At 35.0% G+C, this 21,379-nt stretch overlaps 1 protein-coding gene across 1 annotated transcript; it reads right to left on the bottom strand.

Annotated features, from left to right (window-relative positions):
• Window positions 1-10,069: 10,069 nt before the first annotated feature.
• On the bottom strand, window positions 10,070-11,224 carry LOC139863369 (uncharacterized). The gene has a single exon (XM_071852006.1). The coding sequence runs from the start codon at window positions 11,222-11,224 to the stop codon at window positions 10,070-10,072; it is 1,155 nt and encodes a 384-aa protein (XP_071708107.1).
• Window positions 11,225-21,379: the final 10,155 nt, after the last annotated feature.

Genomic DNA, 21,379 nt, shown 5'->3' on the forward strand with positions numbered 1-21,379 from the left:
GGACCATTAATAGATGGGGGGTATTGTCTAATCGAATGACAACTCTTTGGAGTCTGTCGAACCTATCTTCAAATTAGTTAATCTAATAATTATTAAATGATTATGCATGTCCTATTTAGTGACGTTTATACGACATCTTTTACAATCATTTAATTAATCAATTGGGTTGGGTAATTTATTATTCATTCTGGCCAAGTGGGTAAATTAATAATCATGGACTAATTAAAACAGGGGTGGATTACATACAAGGGTAATTGGTGTAATTGTTAACAAAGTATTAAGACCTTGGATTACACACAGTCGATAACCTGGTGTAATTATTAACAAAGTATTAAGACCTTGTTACAGTTCGAATCCCCAATTAGTTGGAATATTTGACTTCGGGTATAAGGTTAATTTGACGATCATTTTATAATTATGACTGATGAACTATTATGGGCAAAAACCAGATAGGTATCAAATAAATTCAGGACAAAGGACAATTAACCCAGCATAATAAATTAAAATCAAAACGTCAAACATCATGATTACGGAAGTTTAAATAAGCATAATTCTTTTATTGTATTTCTCATCGTACTTTCATTTACTCGCAATTTTATTTATTGTCACTTTAATATTGTTATTTATTTTACGCACTTTAATTATCGTCATTTATCTGTACGCTTAAAATATAAAATCGACAAGCCGGTCATTAAACGGTAAATCCCCCAAAAGTTACCTATAATTACTATATCTAGTTTAACTATTTAATTAACTAATTTGACCTAGTAAGACACCCAATAATAGTGTCCACGGATCGACCTCCCGGACTTTACCTTAGCTATATTATTACACGATAGGTATACTTGCCTTTTGTGTTTTAGTTTAATTTAGGTGATTTCCTGTAGTAAATAAATATAAAACTGATAGCCGTTTCATACACACCCTCTAGAACACATCAACTGTTAACTGTGGACTATCAACTGAGGACTACCAACATTGGACAATTAAAATGAATTAAAATATTGATTAAAACATATGAAACTAAACAATTCTTCAAGTTTGCCACTTGATTTCATCTTAAACCTCATTTGTATCTTGACGATTACAATCTGCGTTCAAACCTTTTATGATTCTTGAAAACACCTCAATCGAGAGGATGAATCAACCGCACTTCAACTACGGAAGGAAAGATTTATGCATACAGTTATGCACCTGAAAAACTCTCGGAACCTGAGTAAACGTTTGAAACATAGCCGTGCTAATTCCTTTGGCGTTGTTATTACCGAAAATAACTTTGCAATTCCTTTTCAAATTAGCCAATTTTGTCACAGCTCCAACAAGTCAACTTCAACTTTTCGTTCGAAACAACCTTATTATAACCTTGATATATATATGCGTACTCTTTTATTGTTACCGGGGAGCCTTTTATATTCCATCATATTACCAGTAGACGTACCAGCAACCTCGTTGCTCCTTGGCTTAAATCTCTCCGACAAATCACTATATTTATCTATTGAAGTCTCGTCATGTACTCATTCGTATCTTGTAATAAGAATTACCATCCCAATTATCGGGAATCAGCAAATCTGTATTGTGAGTCTCGCAACGTTTCCGCATCAACAGTTATATGTATCCATATAACATTTATCTCTTAGAACTATGATCTTCCATTCTAAAATTCTGAAAAGCACCCAGTCTGTGAATTAATGCTCTGAATTTTGAAAAGTTGAATGAAGCAACAAAAACTGTAAACGACCTCAACAACCAAAAGTTAATGATAAAGAATTGTATGTTGGCAAAGCTCAGAAAAAAAGTTTGAAATTGAAAAACTGATTGAGCAAACTACGAAATATCTGAACAAATCACAAGGACTAAACTTGTACATTAAGAATCCTGATGATTCTGTTTCTGATGAAATCTTTAGCGAATACTTTGCTTCTGACTCCAAACTCTTGCGGACAAATTTTCTTCACCATCATTCGATATTAGAAATTCCAAAATATCATCGTATCTTTCATTATAAATATCTTCCATATTTCTGAAGATATTTTCATAACTATTCTTATCTGAAATCATTAATCTCTTCGTACTATCAGCGTTACATCATATAGAAACTGTTAGTTTCTATATTCTGTAAACTTTCGAGCTTAAAATATGAATGTTATTGAAGTAATTTGGGAAATGAAGCATGAGTTAGTATAATATAATGACACTTGATCAACGTGATTATATTACAATAAGTCATGCTGAGTTTCTAAATGGAACATGATGATTCACAGATTACAACGTCATCAGGTGTCATGTTACATAACTCTTTCATTCTGATTAACTTCTGAACATATCAAGAAAGTATATTCTTGATAGTTCTATTTTCAATGATTCTGATAATTTGACAAATAAAATCGTACGATTACTTTCTTTCTTGGTTAGAACATTAAGTTCTTTCGAAAACTCTGTACTTACGAATTCTGGACCGTTGCTCGCTTTACTAGAGGTCGAGAGGATAATAAAAAGGCAAATAGATCCAAAATATAAGAGAAAATATAAAGCCCAATAACAACACGGAGGTTACAAACCGTGGATATTAATACCAAAAGCAATATAAAGACACGATATAATCAAGAATAGTATCACCCCATGGTAATAGTATAAGTAAACAGATTTTCTGGTGGAAGATTGAAAAGAAGGATGACGGAAATAATAATTAGGAAAATATCAAGGATTAGAACGGGATTTGGCATTTTCACAATCTTTTGGATGTATAAATTAAGAAAGAAAGTATAGGAATGGTGAGAATAATGGAACGGAAGAGTTTAATTTATAATGGAAATATCAGACAGAGTAAGCGAGGCAGATCACCGTATTTAATTATAGAGAGCTTAATTTCCTTATTCACCGAAGAATCAAATCTTTTAGATTTCAAAGATTTTCTTTAAATCCCTTGAATTCTGGAATTCAACCAAGGCAGCGTCAAAAATTAAGATGCACCTTATTTTCTAAATTCAACCATGACTATGTCAAAAGTTATGATACATCTTGTTTTATAAAATCAACCATGATTACGTCGTTGGTTAAGACGAACCTGGTTTTACGCATTTCATTCTTTTGTGATAGCTTCACTCGTACTTTTCGAATAATCGAATCATTTTATCTTCATTACTCAATAAAGATAAAACTTTATTTATCAACTTATATTCGTTATGAAAACATTTTTATTGTTAGCCATGACCACCTCACTCAAATTTCGGGACGAAATTTCTTTAACGGGCAGGTAATGTGACGACCCGGAAATTTTCGACCAAATTTAAACTTGATCTTTATATGTTTCCGGCACGATAAGCAAAGTTTGTAATGTTGAAATCATAAAAACTTTGAACTGTGTTTAATATATTCATTTGACCTTCAACTAATTCCGACGATTCACGAATAACTATTTGTAAATAGATACATATATATTTAAAAATGTATATATGTATATTTTAATATAATTTAAAATATTATATGTTGTTGTTACTAATTATGTAAAATAAAATAAAAATATGATATTATGATAATTATTATTTAAAACACATCTATATGAATAAAGTATATATTAAATATATATTTTGTGATTTCGAATCTATTTAGTAAACGACTGTAACACTCAATTGTCATTCGATCGATATTAAGTAAGTTAAATTGAAACTTATATGATTTTAAAATAAACGGTGATACGAAAATGAGTTCGATAAATTTTAGGCTTATTAAAAATACATTTAGAATCTAATTATTAAATTTTAGCACTTTTTATATTTTACCCAGAATTGAGAGGGACAGTTGATGTAATTTTTATTTAAAAAATTAATAATCAAATTTTATACCATAATGACTAAAATAAATAATTATAATTATTGTAAAAATTTAGGATTTTTCAGATGACTTTTTTTTATCCGCCCTGATTATCAACGGAGTACGAAATTCAGTTCGTGAAAGGAATAGTAAACGACAGCTAACTTTCTCACACGTTTTAAATTTAATTATATTATAATTATTATTATATTATTAATATTATACCCGTGAAACAAGATGATAATTGGAGAACACTGTATTTGATTTCAATCATCTAATCTCTCTCACTGTCTATCTATATATATTTATCTAATTATTAGGGATGTATATAACATATACATCTACTTATGCAGACAAAAACCACTTCAACCTCAAACATACACCACTTCTTCTTCTTCTCCTTTAACGATCACCATTCATCATCAAATTTGGTTCGTCTACGTTTATGTCCGAGACCAAACAACACCCCCTTCTTCATTTCAAACACCATCTACAACCACATACCACCACTCGATCATTTTTGTTACAACACGATCGCTTTTTAATATTGCAGCCGAGGAACCAAACAAACCACACATGATCAATATGTTTCTACTTTTAACACTATTATTGTGCAACATTAATCGTTACCACCGCTTTGGCTCACAACATCACCTTCAACCTTGGGCCACCATGACCGAAGCATCACCACCACTTCTACACTCTCATCACCGCCACCACCTCTTCAACCGTGAACACACCACAACCGTCACCACTTCTATTTTACTGTTTTGACCAACCAAACACCTTCGCACCCCTGGACCATCTTCTATACTGCTACAGCCCTCATTCTCTTTCTCTCGTTCAATCACAAACCTTTATGAAACCCATTGAAAACCCACTCAAAACCATAACACCACTTGATCACCACTTGCAATCATTAACCTTCAATTCATTCCACTTTGTTACAATCACTGTAGGGCTACTACTACTCATCGTGTTGCTGCTATTGCTCTATTCTCGACTGCTATTTCTGTTAACGAAAGGTGATAAAGGAAAGTGATGATGAACGTGGATGATAAAGGAGTGAGTGATGATATAATGATGATGGATGGGGTATCCAGGAAAAACTCGTAGGTTCCAGGCACTATCTTTTTTTGTTTGTTTGTTATTGTGGCTGCTCAATTATGTTATCACATGTCGAATATGGGTTAATTGCTTCTGCTTAGGCCGATTGCATATAGAAATCAAATTGGGCCATTAATTATACTTGGACTTGTGAAGCATTGAATCATGTAAGTGTTTTTAGGTTGGACCGTAAGTGTTTGGATAACATGGCTACTACTTCTATTTTTTTTCTTGTACACAATCGATACTCATAATAAAATTTAAGATGATGAATTATGAATATGATAATAGCGATGGTTTTATGATATGATTATGATTATGATTGTGATTATAATTAAGATGATAAAGATGATGGATACTAAGAAGAATAGGATGATGATTAAAATAAGAACTATGATGATTTATGGTTATGATGTTAGTAATTAGAATGACGATTTAGATGATGGTGATGATATATGATGATGATGGGGATGATAGATAAAGGGATTTGATGATGATTTTATGAAGAAAACCGTTATGTATATGTCAAATAAGTTGAAATGCGAGTTAATGCAGAAAGACATAAATGGTTGAGAGGTTTAAACGTGTGGTTTTGAACAAGAGGTCTTAGGTTCAATTCCAGTCTGTGGCATTTTTTTTTTTTTTAAAAAAAGAGAGGAAGAATTAGGATAGAAGAAGATATAGCTAAAATAGAAATAAAATGAGAATTTCAACAGAAAGATAGACTGGATTGAATGCTTAGGGTGGTGGCGGGTATTCACAGGGTCTTGAGTTCGAATCTGACCTGTAGCATTTTTATTTATTTATTTAAACTACAATCACTTGGGCTAATTAAATAGGTTAGTTAATCTTGGGTTGTGAAATTGTTAATTGGGCCGTTAATTGCTGTTGGGCCGAAGGTATCCTTTTGGATTAAGCAAGTTGGGCTTGGAAAATCATTTAGGAAGAAATTGAGGTAATAAATATACGGGTTATATATTATGTGTAGTGATACAAAATCAGGTAAACTGAATGTTTCAACTGGTTTAGGTGTTGGTCTTGTGAACGAAGGGTCGCGGGTTCGAGCCCGGGCATAGACACTTTTGTTTTTGGAAGCTTTTCATTTAAGGTATTATTATTATTATTATTATTATTATTATTATTATTATTATTATTATTATTACAATTATATTATTATTACTATCAATATTACTAGTAATATTATTATTATTATTACAATAAGAGTTAATCACATAAAAATTTACTTAATAACACTATATTAAAAATTTTCTTAATATAAAGTATATAAAATAAATATTAAGTTATTAATGAAACACATAATTTATTAAGATAGTATTTGTATCACTAATTATATATATAAAATTGTAATCATTGTTCGATTACAATTATATGTGTTAATATATATAAATGATATAGGTTCGTGAATCCGAGGCCAACCCTGCATTGTTCAGTTGTTCAATATCGTCATATGTATTTTTACTACAAAATACAGTATTGTGAGTTTCATTACTCCCTTTTTAAATGCTTTTGCAATATATATTTTTGGGACTGAGAATACATGCGCTACTTTTATAACTGTTTTACGAAATAGACACAAGTAATCAAAACTACATTATATGGTTGAATGATCGAAGCCGAATATGCCCCTTTTTGCTTGGTAACCTAAGAATTAGTAAACCGATCTACTAATTGACGTGAATCCTAAAGATAGATCTATTGGGCCTAACGAACCCCATTCAAAGTACCGGATGCTTTAGTACTTCGAATTCGTTTTTATCATGTCTGAAGGATTTCTCGGAATGATAGGGGATATTCTTATATGCATCTTGTTAATGTCGGTTACCAGGTGTTCAATCCATATGAATGATTATTTTGTCTCTATGCATGGGACGTATATTTATCAGAAATGAAAATCGTGTGGTCTATTAAAATGATGAAAATGATTATTTATGTTAAACTAATGAACTCACCAACCTTTTGGTTGACACTTTAAAGCATGTTTATTCTCAAGTATGAAAGAAGTCTTCCGCTGTACAATTGCTCATTTTAAAGATATTACTTGGAGTCATTCATGACATATTTCAAAAGACGTTGCATTCGAGTTGTTGAGTTCATCAAGATTACTATTAAGTCAATTATAGTTAGATATATTATAAAATGGTATGCATGCCGTTAACTTTCGATGTAATGAAAGATTGTCTTTTCAAAAACGAATGCAATGTTTGTAAAATGTATCATATAGAGGTCAAGTACCTCGCGATGTAATCAACTGTTATGAATCATTTATAATCGATATGGACTTCGTCCGGATGAATTAGGACGGGTCGCTTCAATCTAGTCCATATTTATCTGACTACAAGTATATTCTCTAAATACATATATCGGCTATTACTCCCCCGCAGTCGAAACCTTGGATGAACGAATGCCGAGACTGGACCAAAAATCTTCAAACAGGACGCGCGCTAAACCTTTGGTGAAAATATCCGCGATTTGATATCTATTCAGAACATGAAGTATACGAACTTAACCTTTAGCAACCTTTTCTCGTACAAAATGAATGTCAAGTTCGATATGTTTCGTGCGTTGATGTTGAACGGGATTCCCGGCTAGATAGATAGCACTAATATTATCATAAAAAACCAATGTAGCTTTAGAATAGGACACTGTAATTCGACCAAGAGATTTCAGAGCCAACAGGATTCGGCTACTACATTAGCCACACCTCGATATTCTACTTCCGCACTAGATCTAGAAAGAGTAGCCTGACGTTTTGAAGACCATGAAATAAGAGTATCACCGTAATAAACACAATACCCGGATGTGGAACGCCTAGTGTCGGGACATCCACCCCAATCCGCATCGGTAAAAGCAATAAGATAATTGATTCGAGATTTGTGGATTTGAAGACCAAGTGTAGGCGTGCCTTGCAAATAACGAATGATACGTTTGAGAGCCAACATGTGAATATCTTTCGGGTCGTGCATATGTAAACAGACTTTTTGTACCGCGTAAGAAATATCGAGGCGTGTGAATGTCAAATATTATAAGGCACCCGCTAAGGTCCTATATTTTGTAGGATTCGCATACGGTTTTCCAGATTGTGAACTAACTTTGCCATAAGTATCAACAGGCGTGGCGGCTGCATTACAATTTACTAAACCCGCACGCTGAATAATATCTCTCGTGTAAGCATGTTGGTCGAGAAATGGACCTTCAGGAGAGCGTGTAACCGAGATTCCCAAAAACGAATGAAGAGGACCTAAATCTTTCATGGCAAATTCTTTTGAAAAAAGAGTCATGAGCCGTCTTCTTAAAAGGTCATTAGAAGTTACAAGCACAATATCGTCTACATAGAGTAAGATGTAAGCCATGTCTCGACCGTGATGATAAATGAAAAGAGAATGATCACACTTACTATGTCGAAAACCAATGGTGGAGGCAAAATCGGCATACCTTTGGTACCATGCTCGTGGTGCTTTTTTCAAACCATAAAGAGAACGTTTTAATAAGCACACATGATCCGGATGGGTAGAATCTCGAAAATCGGTAGGTTGATACATATAAACAGTCTCATTTAGGTGACCATGTAGAAACGCATTTTTGACGTCAAGTTGGTGAATTAGCCAATATTTAGAAACGGTGATGCTGAGTACCATTCGAATGGTAGCAGGTTTAATGACAGGACTAAATGTTTCATAGCAATCAATTCCAGGTTGTTGTGATCTACCATCTCCTACCAAGCGAGCCTTGTAGCGCTCAAAAGATCCAACTAATTTTGTCGTATGTCGAAAAATCCACATGGAACGAATAACCTGCATGTTAGGTAAACGAGGAACAAGAACCCATGTATTATTGTCCACTAAAGCCTTATATTCGTCGGCCATGGCACGATTCCAATTTAGATCGGCAAGAGCGTCTTTGAGATTAGTTGGAAGAGGAGAAAGAGTAGTAGTAGTAGTAGATAAATTAAAGTGAATTTTGGGCTTAACAATGCCCGACATGCCACGTGTGACAATAGTACGAGTTGAAATAGGCAAAGGAGGGGGAGATGGTGTATTGGAGGGTGACGAGTTATCATCAGAAGGTGACGAAGGAGTATTAGAATTTTGTACAGAGGAATTTGATATAGTGGAAGTAGGCGAATTAGGAGTAGGAGATGGTGAGTTTGGTGGGCTAGTTGCATTTGGCGAACTGGGCTCAGGTGAGATAGGTGAAGTTGGGCCAGTTTATGGGCTAGGAGTATTCGGATCAGGAGAAGGAGTAGTGTACAGATGAGGATTAAAATCATCTGTAAAGCATTTGTATGTATCTGACGTGTTTGGTATAGGAGTGATATAGGGGTTTTTGATGGGAAAATTGTTTCGTCAAAAATAACATGACGGGATACAATTATTTTTTGAGTTGAGAGATCGTAACACGTATAACCACGATGATTTGAAGGATATCCTAAAAAGACACATGGAGTGGAATGAGATTCAAGTTTGTTGATCTTGATAGATGGTATTAGTGGATAGCATAAACACCCAAATATACGAAGATGATTATAAGATGGAAGACGGTTGTATAGTTTTTGAGTATGGGAGATATTTTGGAGTAATTTGCTTGGAAGAATGTTAAGGAGGTAAGTTGCCATGGCAAGAGCATGGTGCCAAAAGGAAGGTGGCACATGAGAGTGAGATAAGAGGGTGCGTATTACGTTATTAATAGCGCGAATTTTACGTTCCGCTTTGCCATTTTGAGAGGATGTATACGGACAAGAAAATCTAAAAGACATCCCATGTTGCTCACAAAATTTGTGAAACGAGTTATTATTATACTCCGTACCATTATCACATTGTAGTTGTTTGATTTTGGTTTTAAATTGTGTATTAATATAGGAATGAAAAGCTTGAAAGACGGAGTACACTTGTGACTTGTGGCCAAGGGGAAAAGTCCATAGAAAATTAGTGAAGTTGTCGAGAAATAAGATGTAATATTTGTGACCACTACTACTTACTATTGGTGAAGTCCATAAATCGCTATGAATTATATCAAACGGAGAATAAGTGTAAGAAGAAGAAGCATAAAAGGGCAATTTGATATGTTTGCCAAACACACAAGATTGACAAATTTTATTACTAGAATTCAAATTACATTTAATAGAATCATTATTTCAAAGTGATTTTAAAACATCAGCACCCGGATGTCCCAAGCGATGATGCCATAAATCCTGACTTAAAGCAATAAAAGTTAATGGATATGAAAGTTGATGCAGCATGGAAGAGTGGAGAGGGTAGAGGTCGCCGGTGCTATTACAACGTAGAATGGTGGTCCCCTTCAAAAAATCCTTCACAGTAAAACCAAAAGGGTCAAATGTAATAGAAACATGATTCTCAGTTGTAAGACGACGAATAGAAATTAAATTGGTAATAAGTTGGGGAGCATAAAGAATATTAGACAAGAGTAAGGGTTTTTGAGTGGACGAGATAAAAGAATGACCGAATCCATTAATAGGAAGCCGATTGCCATTACCAACTAAAATATATTTGGGGTGGCCTGAGTGAAAATAAGACAAGAGTTTACCTTGTGATCCAGACATATGAGAAGAGGCTCCAGTATCCATGTACCAATTATTATCTTCGGGTAGATTCAAGCTCATCGTGTACATGGCTGATTCGATATCAGTAGGCGTGTTAGAAGTAGCAGACTGTGCATAAGCAGGGTGGTGTGGACGTGGGCCAAGCAGCCCAGCCTGTCCAGGAGACGAATTGGGCCTGGGCCAAACAGTAGTCGGATAAGAACATGGGGGAGAGTTCCAGTTTGGTTGTTGCTGAACCCAATTAGGAGCCTGCCAATAAGGCCCATAAGGTGAATAAAATCCATTTGCAGAATATGGACCTAAAGAAGTTGGATGTGTGCCAGAATAAGAACAACCGCCATGACCACGGCCAAAACCACCTCGACCTCGATAGTTTCCCTGATTAGAGTTCCGGCCACGATTGAATTGGCCGGTATTGCGTTGATTGGTGTTCGAAGGTGCTGGAGGTCTGACCGGTGTTGGCGGCGTAACCGAGAGCAACGCCGTACTGGAGGCAGGAGACGATTGGCTTGCTTGCTTTGATTTTCGACTTTCTTCAAGGATTAATTTTGAACGAGCTTCATAAAACGTAGGTAATTTAGCCATATGATTAATCTGAGAAGCAATTGAATCATAGGATTCGTTTAAACCCGTGACTAATTGAAGAACGAGACGATCTTCTTCAACCTTAGGACCAACGTTAGAAAGTTGATCAGTAATATTCTTGATTTCCTGGCAATAGGCTGACATGTTTGGAAAGTTGTCTTGACGAATATTTGTGAATTCGTGGGTAAGGTGAACGACTCTTGTATGTCGATTATCATGGAAAATACTCTTGAGTCGTTCCCATGCCTCCTGAGCAGTTGAACCTGGTACGAGAACAGTACCAAGTAATTCTGTAGAGATCGTCCCATAAATCCATGAAAGGACGATAGCATCAAGTTGGTTCTAGAGTTCGCTATCTTTTGGTGGATTCGTCGTGGTATCTGATGAAACAGTAGAAGCAGTAGATGAAGAAGCATCGGTGGAGGGTATTATATGATCAATGACCATAAAGGCATGACAATGGATCTGAAAAAGTTCAGCCCACGATTCATATTTGCCCTTTTTTAGTTCGAGAATAAAGGGGATGGCATTGCAAATGTTTGTCACAGTAACAGCAGGATGTAGACGTTGATTGTCGGCCATTAGTAAAGAGAAAAAGGAGATAAGTATCGTAGAAGGAAAAAAAAGAAGAGAATTGTGTTTAGGAGAGATGGATCGATGTAGAATCTGATACCATATTAGAATGTAAATCGTGAGTTTTGTATTCCTGTCAATTGGTTTAAATACAATATGCATGACTTATTCTCCAAGCACAATCCTAACACCATCCCAATATTTATGGGAATGATTTTACAAATATATCTAGTCCATATTGTAGTGACCCGAACTTTTCTATGTATATATATATTAATTGAGATTTATATTTACATGACTAAATGTTTCCAATGTGTTAAGCAATCAAACTTGTTGAGACTTGATTAATTGAAATAGGTTTCATATAGACAATTGACCACCCAAGTTGACCGGTGATTCACGAACGTTAAAACTTGTAAAAACTATACGATGACATATATATGGTTATATATATAGTTAACATGATTTTATTATAAGTAAGTATCTCATTAGGTATTTTAACAATGAGTTATATACATAAAAATGAGACTATTAAATTAAGAAACTCGAAAACGATATATATAACGATTATCGTTATAACAACGTCTTACTAGGTACATATGAATCATATTAAGATATTGATACACTTGGTTAATTATGTTAAATGATAAGTAAATATATCATTAAGTGTATTAACAAGGAACTACATATGTAAAAATAAGACTACTAACTTAATGATTTCGAAACGAGACATATATGTAACGATTATCGTTGTAACGACATTTAACTGTATATATATCATACTAAGATATATTATATATCATAATATCATGATAATGTAAAATTTTAACATCTCATTTGATATAATAAACAATGGGTTAACAACATTTAACAAGATCGTTAACCTAAAGGTTTCAAAACAACATTTACATGTAACGACTAACGATGACTTAACGACTCAGTTAAAATATATATACATGTAGTGTTTTAATATGTATTCATACACTTTTAAATTGGAAGGGCCCCATTGCTTTGGCAAATAAGGCCTACCTCAGACATTCAATCAACCGGTTTAGAGACTTTAAGACACTTATCAAAATACTTCTACTAAACAAAAATGCTTACAATTACATCTTCGTTCAGTTTCATCAACAATTCTACTCGTATGCACTCGTATTCGTACTCGTACAATACACAACTTTTAGATGTATGTACTATTGGTATATACACTCCAATGATCAGCTCTTAGCAGCCCATGTGAGTTACCTAACACATTTGGGAACCATCATTTGGCAACTAGCATGAAATATCTCATAAAATTACAAAAATATGAGTAATCATTCATGACTTATTTACATGAAAACAAAATTACATATCCTTTATATCTAATCCATATACCAACGACCAAAAACACCTACAAACACTTTCATTCTTCAATTTTCTTCATCTAATTGATCTCTCTCAATTTCCATCTTCAAGTTCTAAGTGTTCTTCATAAATTCCATAAGTATAGTTTCATAAAAATCAAGAATACTTCCAAGTTTGCAAGTCTACTTCCAAGCTTTCTAATCCATTCCAAGTAATCATCTAAGATCAAGGAACCTTTGTTATTTACAGTAGGTTATCTTTCTAATTCAAGGTAATATTCATATTCAAACTTTGATTCAATTTCTACAACTATAACAATCTTATTTCGAGTAAAAATCTTACTTGAACTGTTTTCGTGTCATGATTCTGCTTCAAGAACTTTCAAGCCATCCAAGGATCCTTTGAAGCTAACTCTATTTTTCTCATTTCCAGTAGTTTAATCCAGAAAACTTTAGGTAGTAATGATGTTCATAACATCATTCGATTCATACATATAAAGCTATCTTATTCGAAGGTTTAAACTTGTAATCACTAGAACATAGTTTAGTTAATTCTAAACTTGTTCGCAAACAAAAGTTAATCCTTCTAACTCGACTTTTAAAATCAACTAAACACATGTTCTATATCTATATGATATGCTAACTTAATGATTTAAAACCTGGAAACACGATGAACACCATAAAATCGGATATACGCCGTCGTAGTGAAACCGGGGGCTGTTTTGGTTTGGATAATTAAAAACTATGATAAACTTTGATTTAAAAGTTGTTCTTCTGGGAAAATGATTTTTCATATGAACATGAAACTATATCCAAAAATCAAGGTTAAACTCAAAGTGGAAGTATGTTTTCTAAAATGGTCATCTAGACGTCGTTCTTTCGACTGAAATGACTACCTTTACAAAAACGACTTGTAACTTATATTTCCGACTATAAACCTATACTTTTTCTATTTATATTCATAAAATAGAGTTCAATATAAAACCATAGCAATTTGATTCACTCAAAACGGATTTAAAATGAAGAAGTTATGGGTAAAACAAGATTGGATATTTTTGATCTTTTTAGCTACGGGAAATGTTTAACAAATCTATACAAATCATATCCTAGCTAACTTATATTGTATTATACATGTATTCTAATATATTATGTAATCTTGGGATACCATAGACACGTATGCAAATGTTTTGACATATCATATCGACCCATGTATATATATTATTTGGAACAACCATAGACACTCTATATGCAGTAATGTTGGAGTTAGCTATACAGGGTTGAGGTTTATTCCAAATATATATATATATATACTTTGAGTTGTGATCTAGCCTGAGACGTGTATACACTGGGTCGTGGATTGATTCAAGATAATATATATCGATTTATTTCTGTACATCTAACTGTGGACAACTAGTTGTAGGTTACTAACGAGGACAGCTGACTTAATACACTCAAATCTTTAAAATATAATAAAAATGGTTGTAATTATATTTTGATCATACTTTAATATATATGTACATATTTGTATAGGTTCGTGAATCGATCCGTGGCCAAGTCTTATTTTCGAGGAAGGAAAAATCTGTGAAAGTGAGTTATAGTCCCACTTTTAAAATCTAATATTTTTGGGATGAGAATACATGCAGGTTTTATAAATGATTTACAAAATAGACACAAGTACGTGAAACTGCATTCTATGGTTGAATTATCGAAATCGAATATGCCCCTTTTTATTAAGTCTGGTAATCTAAGAATTAGGGAACAGACACCCTAATTGACGCGAATCCTAAAGATAGATCTATTGGGCCTAACAAACCCCATCCAAAGTACCGGATGCTTTAGTACTTCGAAATTTATATCATATCCGAAGGGTGTCCCGGAATGATGGGGATATTCTTAAATATGCATCTTGTTAATGTCGGTTACCAGGTGTTCACCATATGAATGATTTTTATCTCTATGTATGGGATGTGTATTGAAATATGAAATTTTGTGGTCTATTGTTACGATTTGATATATATATATATAGGTTAAACCTATAACTCACCAACATTTTTGTTGACGTTTAAAGCATGTTTATTCTCAGGTGAATACTAAGAGCTTCCGCTGTTGCATACTAAAATAAGGACAAGATTTGGAGTCCATGTTTGTATGATATTGTGTAAAAACTGCATTCAAGAAACATATGTCGATGTAATATATTTCTATTGTAAAACCATTATGTAATGGTCGTGTGTAAACAGTATATTTTAGATTATCATTATTTGATAATCTACGTAATGTTTTTAAAACCTTTATTGATAAAAATAAAGGTTATGGTTGTTTTAAAAATGAATGCAGTCTTTGAAAAACGTCTCATATATAGGTCAAAACCTCGCAACGAAATCAATTAATATGGAACGTTTATAATCAATATGAACGGGACATTTCAGTTGGTATTCGAGCGTTGGTCTTAGAGAACCAGAAAATTTGCATTAGCGTGTCTTATCGAGTTTGTTAGGATGCATTAGTGAGTCTGGACTTCGACCGTGTTTTTCTTTTAAAATGATTGCTTAACATTTTTGTTGGAAACTATATATTATTAACATGTAAATATTATGTGATATATTAATCTCTTAACATGTTTGATATTGTGTGATAGATGTCTACCTCGAGCACAAATCCCATTGACTCACCTAATAATAACGAAGAGTCAAATATATATTGGCAAGATTCACAAGTTCCCGAAGTACCGGAAGAAGAGGAAACGGAATCGGAAGAAGAGGAACCGGAAGAAGAGGAACCAGAAGAAGAGGAACCAGAAGAAGAAGAGGTTCCGGAGGGGGGAATAGTAGGAACCATAGAAAACTGGTCAAATAAAAGAAAATCCTCAACCAATGGACCAAAATTAATAATGGTCAATGGTGTTTCCGCTAAGGAAGCAAAATATTGGGAAAATTATCAATTTTTTGATGAATCGGATCCTGATGAGGATTCCGATGATGTTATAAAAATTACCCCGACCCAATTTAATGAGGCAAAAGAAATAATAAGGGAAAAGGCATCAAAATAGAGAAATCTGATTCCGACCCCGATGAACTTTATATGCACCGTCAACATCCGTATTTTCAATATCGTGACAATAACCCGGGAACCTCTAAACCACTAGGTTTTTCTAAACCAATGTGGAAAACGACGACTCGTATTAGAGGAACACCATATATTCCTAGAAAATTAGGAAAACGAACCAAGTTCGAAGAAGAAGAAACCAGTGATTCAGATTAGAGGGTTGTAATCATGTTGTGTATTATATGTATTGTAGTGTGCTTGTACTTTTATGTTCTATGTAAAAATTGCTTGTATTGTTTGTTAATTATCTTTTATGAATCTAATCCTTGTCTATTTTACAGTATAAAAACAAAATGGACGTTAAGGGTAGACAACCGAATATTTTAGAAGACCTACCAGAGGATATGATTGAGGAAATCTTGTCTAGAGTCGGTCAGAATTCTTCAGCACATTTAGTTATGGCGAAATTAACTTGTCAAACATTTGAAAGACTTTCCAGAAATGCCTTAGTTTATAAAAGGCTTTCCTTTGATAGGTGGGGTATATCACATTGGGGAGACTTTAAGTTACGCCGTGTTTTCTTTAAAGCGTTAAATGCGGGGAACCCAAATACAATTTTACGCTACGGGTTAAGAACCTATTTTGACTCAACATATCCCAACATAGGATTTCGTGAATTAGAAAGAGCTTCTAACATGCAACATAAAGAAGCATGTTATACTTACGGGTTAGTGATGTTCGCTTCTTACCAAAGTGAGAAAAAGAACATCGGATTGCAGCTTTTAAATAAAATTTTCCCACAAGTGATGGATTCAGTAGTTGGGGCGAGAAACAAGGTTTTTAGATTATTACGGGGCTGTTGGACATTATGAAACCCTCGTCCTTTTGACGACATTACAACATGCTGCCTAGCTAATGGTCATAACGGTTATTTTTCACAAGACCAAGGATGGGAAGTCGTCTTAGTAAAACCAGAATGCATGACTTGTTTCTGGACTTATGAATTGCGTGTCTTTATTTCCTTTGCTGAACAACTTGCGTATTAACTAGATTTATCTTCAAAACTGTCATGTATCATAGTGTACTATATTTCATGCTATATGTAACATAGCGAATTTGTAAGTTTGAAGAATATTTGTATGTGATATATTATTATAATCAGTTTTTCATATGGAATTGTAGTAGTTGAATTGTATATTAACTACTAAGTATGAACTTAACGGGTAGGTAGTACCCGAATTTAAACTTATAAAACGCTAATATGAAGAAAAAGCTTTTATAAATGAGTTCATATTATGCTACGAGATACTATTGACTACTCTTAATATTCTGTATGATTAAATTGTTTCATTTGACTATTTTGAAGGAAATGGCACCGACTACTCAACACACCTTGAATATGAGCGAAGAGGAATTTCGTGCCTTTCTTGCTTCAAACATAGCCGCAGTACAGGATGCGCTACATACCAACAATAACTCTGAATCTAGCAATACAGCTAACGGCGCAAGAAATCGTGTAGGATGCTCCTACAAGGAATTCACTGCCTGCAAACCTTCAGAATTTGATGGGACCGAAGGACCAATCGGATTGAAATGGTGGACCGAGAAAGTTGAATCGGTGTTTGCCATAAGTAAGTGTACTGAAGGAGACAAAGTGAAGTACGCTACGCATACCTTCACAGGTATTGCGTTAACATGGTGGAATACCTATCTAGAGCAAGTGGGACAAGATGCTGCTTACGCGCTACCGTGGTCAGCATTCAAGCACTTGATGAACGAGAAGTACCGTCCCAGAACCGAGGTCAATAAGCTCAAGTCAGAACTTAGAGGGTTACGAACACAAGGATTCGATATTACTTCGTACGAAAGACGATCCACAGAATTGTGCCTATTGTGTCCGAGAGCGTTCGAAGATGAGGAAGAGAAGATCGACGCGTTTGTGAAAGGGTTACCGGAGAGAATCCAGGAAGATATAAGTTCACACGAGCCTACCTCCATACAAAAGGCATGTAGAATGGCTCACAAACTAGTGAACCAGATTGAGGGAAGAATTAAAGAACATGCGGCCGAAGAGGCCAACGTGAAGTTAGTCAAAAGAAAGTGGGAGGAAAACGGTGATAAGAGTCACCAAAACAACAACAACTATCCCAACAATCGCAACTACAACAAACGGCACAACAACAACAACAACAACTACAACAATCATTCCAACAACAATAACAACTGCAACAACAACAACAAAAACAATCAGAAGCAGCTATGCCAAAGGTGTGAAAAGTATCACTCGGGGTTTTGCACCAAATTTTGCAATAAGTGTAAAAGAAATGGTCATAGCGCGGCAAAGTGTGAGGTCTACGGACCAGGGGTTAACAGAACGACATGAACAAATGGTGTCGGAACGAGTAATGGCGGAGCAAGTAGTGTCGGAGCAAGTTATGCCAATGTAGTTTGTTATAAATGTGGAAAACCGCGCCACATTATTAGAAATTGCCCGAACCAGGAGAACACGAATGGACAAGGCCACGGAAGAGTTTTCAATATTAATGCGGCAGAGGCACAAGAAGACCCGGAGCTTGTTACGGGTACGTTTCTTATTGACAATAAATCTGCATACGTTTTATTTGATTCGGGTGCGGATAGAAGCTATATGAGTAGAGATTTTTGTGATAAATTAAGTTGTCCATTGACGCCGTTGGGTAGTAAATTTTTACTCGAATTAGCAAACGGTAAATTAATTTCAGCAGATTATATATGCCAGAATTGAGAAATTAAACTGGGTAGCGAAATATTTAAGATTGATTTGATACCAGTAGAGTTAGAGAGTTTTGATGTAATAGTTGGCATGGACTGGCTGAAGGAGATGAAAGCAGAGATCGTATGTTACAAAAATGCAATTCGCATTGTACGGGAAGAAGGGGAACCCTTAATGGTGTACGGAGAAAAGGGCAACACGAAGCTACATCTTATTAGTAATTTGAAGGCACAAAAACTAATAAGAAAAGGTTGCTATGCTGTTCTAGCACACGTCGAGAAAGTACAAACTGAAGAAAAGAGCATCAATGATGTTCCCGTCGCAAAAGAATTTCCCGATGAATTTCCGAAAGAATTACCGGGACTACCTCCACATCGATCTGTTGAATTTCAAATAGATCTTATACCAGGAGCTGCACCAATAGCTCGCGCTCCTTACAGATTCGCACCCAGTGAGATGAAAGAACTGCAAAGCCAACTGCAAGAACTATTAGAACGTGGTTTCATTTGACCAAGCACATCACCATGGGGAGCTCCTATTTTGTTTGTCAAGAAGAAGGATGGTACATTTAGGTTGTGTATTGACTACAGAGAGTTGAATAAACTTACCATCAAAAACCGTTATCCACTGCTAAGAATTGACGACTTATTTGATCAACTACAAGGCTCGTCGGTTTATTCGAAAATCGATTTACGTTCTTGATATCATCAAATGCGAGTAAAGGAGGATGATATTCCAAAAACTGCTTTTAGGACGCGTTATGGTCATTACGAATTTATGGTTATGCCGTTTAGATTGACTAACGCACCAGCTGTATTCATGGACCTTATGAACTGAGTGTGTGGGCCATATCTTGACAAGTTTGTCATTGTTTTCATCGATGACATACTTATTTACTCAAAGAATGATCAAGAGCACGAAGAACATTTGAGAAAAGTGCTAGAAGTATTGAGGAAAGAAAAACTGTACGCTAAGTTTTCAAAGTGTGTATTTTGGTTGGAAGAAGTTCAATTCCTCGGTCACATAGTGAACAAAGAAGGTATCCAGGTGAACCCGGCAAAGATCGAAATCGTTGAAAAGTGGGAAACCCCAAAAACTCCGAAGCATATACGTCAATTTTTAGGATTGGCAGGTTACTACAGAAGATTCTTCCAAGATTTCTCGAAAATGGCAAAACCCTTGACTGCATTAATGCATAAAGGGAAGAAATTTGAATTGGAAGAATGAACAAGAGAAGGCGTTTCAGTTATTGAAGAAAAAGCTAACTACGGCACCTAAATTGTCATTGCCTAAAGGGAATAATGATTTTGTGATTTATTGTGACGCATCAAAGCAAGGTCCCAGTTGTGTATTAATGCAACGAATGAAGGTGATTGCTTATGCGTCTAGACAATTGAAGATTCACGAGCAAAATTATACAACTCACAATTTGGAATTGGGTGCTGTTGTTTTTGCATTAAAGACTTGGAGGCATTATTTATATGGGGTCAAAAGTATTATATATACCGACCACAAAAGTCTCCAACATATATTTAATCAGAAGCAACTGAATATGAGACAACGCATGTGGATTGAACTGTTGAATGATTATGATTTTAAGATTCGATACCACCCGGGGAAGGCGAATGTGGTAGCCAACGCTTTGAGTAGAAAGGACAGAGAACCTATATGGGTAAAAGCTATGAATATAATTATTCGTACTAACCTTACTACTCAAATAAAGGAGGCGCAACAGGGGGTTGTAAAAGAAGGAAAGTTGAAGAATGAGATACCCAAAGGATCAGAGAAACATATTAATATTCGGGAAGACGGAACCCGATATAGGGCTGATAGAATTTGGGTACCAAGGTTTGGAGATGTAAGAGAAATGGTACTTAAAGAAGCACATAAAACCAGATATTCAATACATCCTGGAGCGGGGAAGATGTATAAAGATCTCAAGAAACACTTTTGGTGGCCGGGTATGAAAGCTGATGTTGCTAAATATGTAGGGGAATGTTTGAACTGTTCTAAGGTCAAAGCGGAGCATCAGAAACCATCAGGTCTACTTCAACAACCCGAAATCCCGTAATAGAAATGGGAAAACATTACCATGGATTTCATCACTAAATTGCCAAGGACTGCAAGTGGTTTTGATACTATTTGGGTAATAGTTGATCGTCTCACCAAATCAGCACACTTCCTACCAATAAGAGAAGATGACAAGATGGAGAAGTTAGCACGACTGTATTTGAAGGAAGTCGTCTCCAGACATGGAATACCAATCTCTATTATCTCTGATAGGGATGGCAGATTTATTTCAAGATTCTGGCAGACATTACAGCAAGCATTAGGAACTCGTCTAGACATGAGTACTACCTATCATCCACAAACTGATGGGCAGAGCGAAAGGACGATACAAACGCTTGAAGACATGCTACGAGCATGTGTTATTGATTTTGGAAACAGTTGAGATCGACACCTACTGTTAGCAGAATTTTCCTACAACAACAGTTATCATTCTAGTATTGAGATGGCGCTGTTTGAGGCACTTTATGGTAGAAAGTGCAGGTCTCTGATTTGTTGGAATGAAGTGAGGGATAG

The sequence above is a fragment of the Rutidosis leptorrhynchoides genome, chromosome 8, assembly GCF_046630445.1.
Source record: "Rutidosis leptorrhynchoides isolate AG116_Rl617_1_P2 chromosome 8, CSIRO_AGI_Rlap_v1, whole genome shotgun sequence".
In the NCBI taxonomy this organism is placed as follows: domain Eukaryota; kingdom Viridiplantae; phylum Streptophyta; class Magnoliopsida; order Asterales; family Asteraceae; genus Rutidosis; species Rutidosis leptorrhynchoides.

What these genes read in the sequence shown, in the direction of transcription:
- LOC139863369 (XM_071852006.1), bottom strand. Translation starts at nt 11,224, where the DNA reads ATGTCAGCCTATTGCCAGGAAATCAAGAATATTACTGATCAACTTTCT.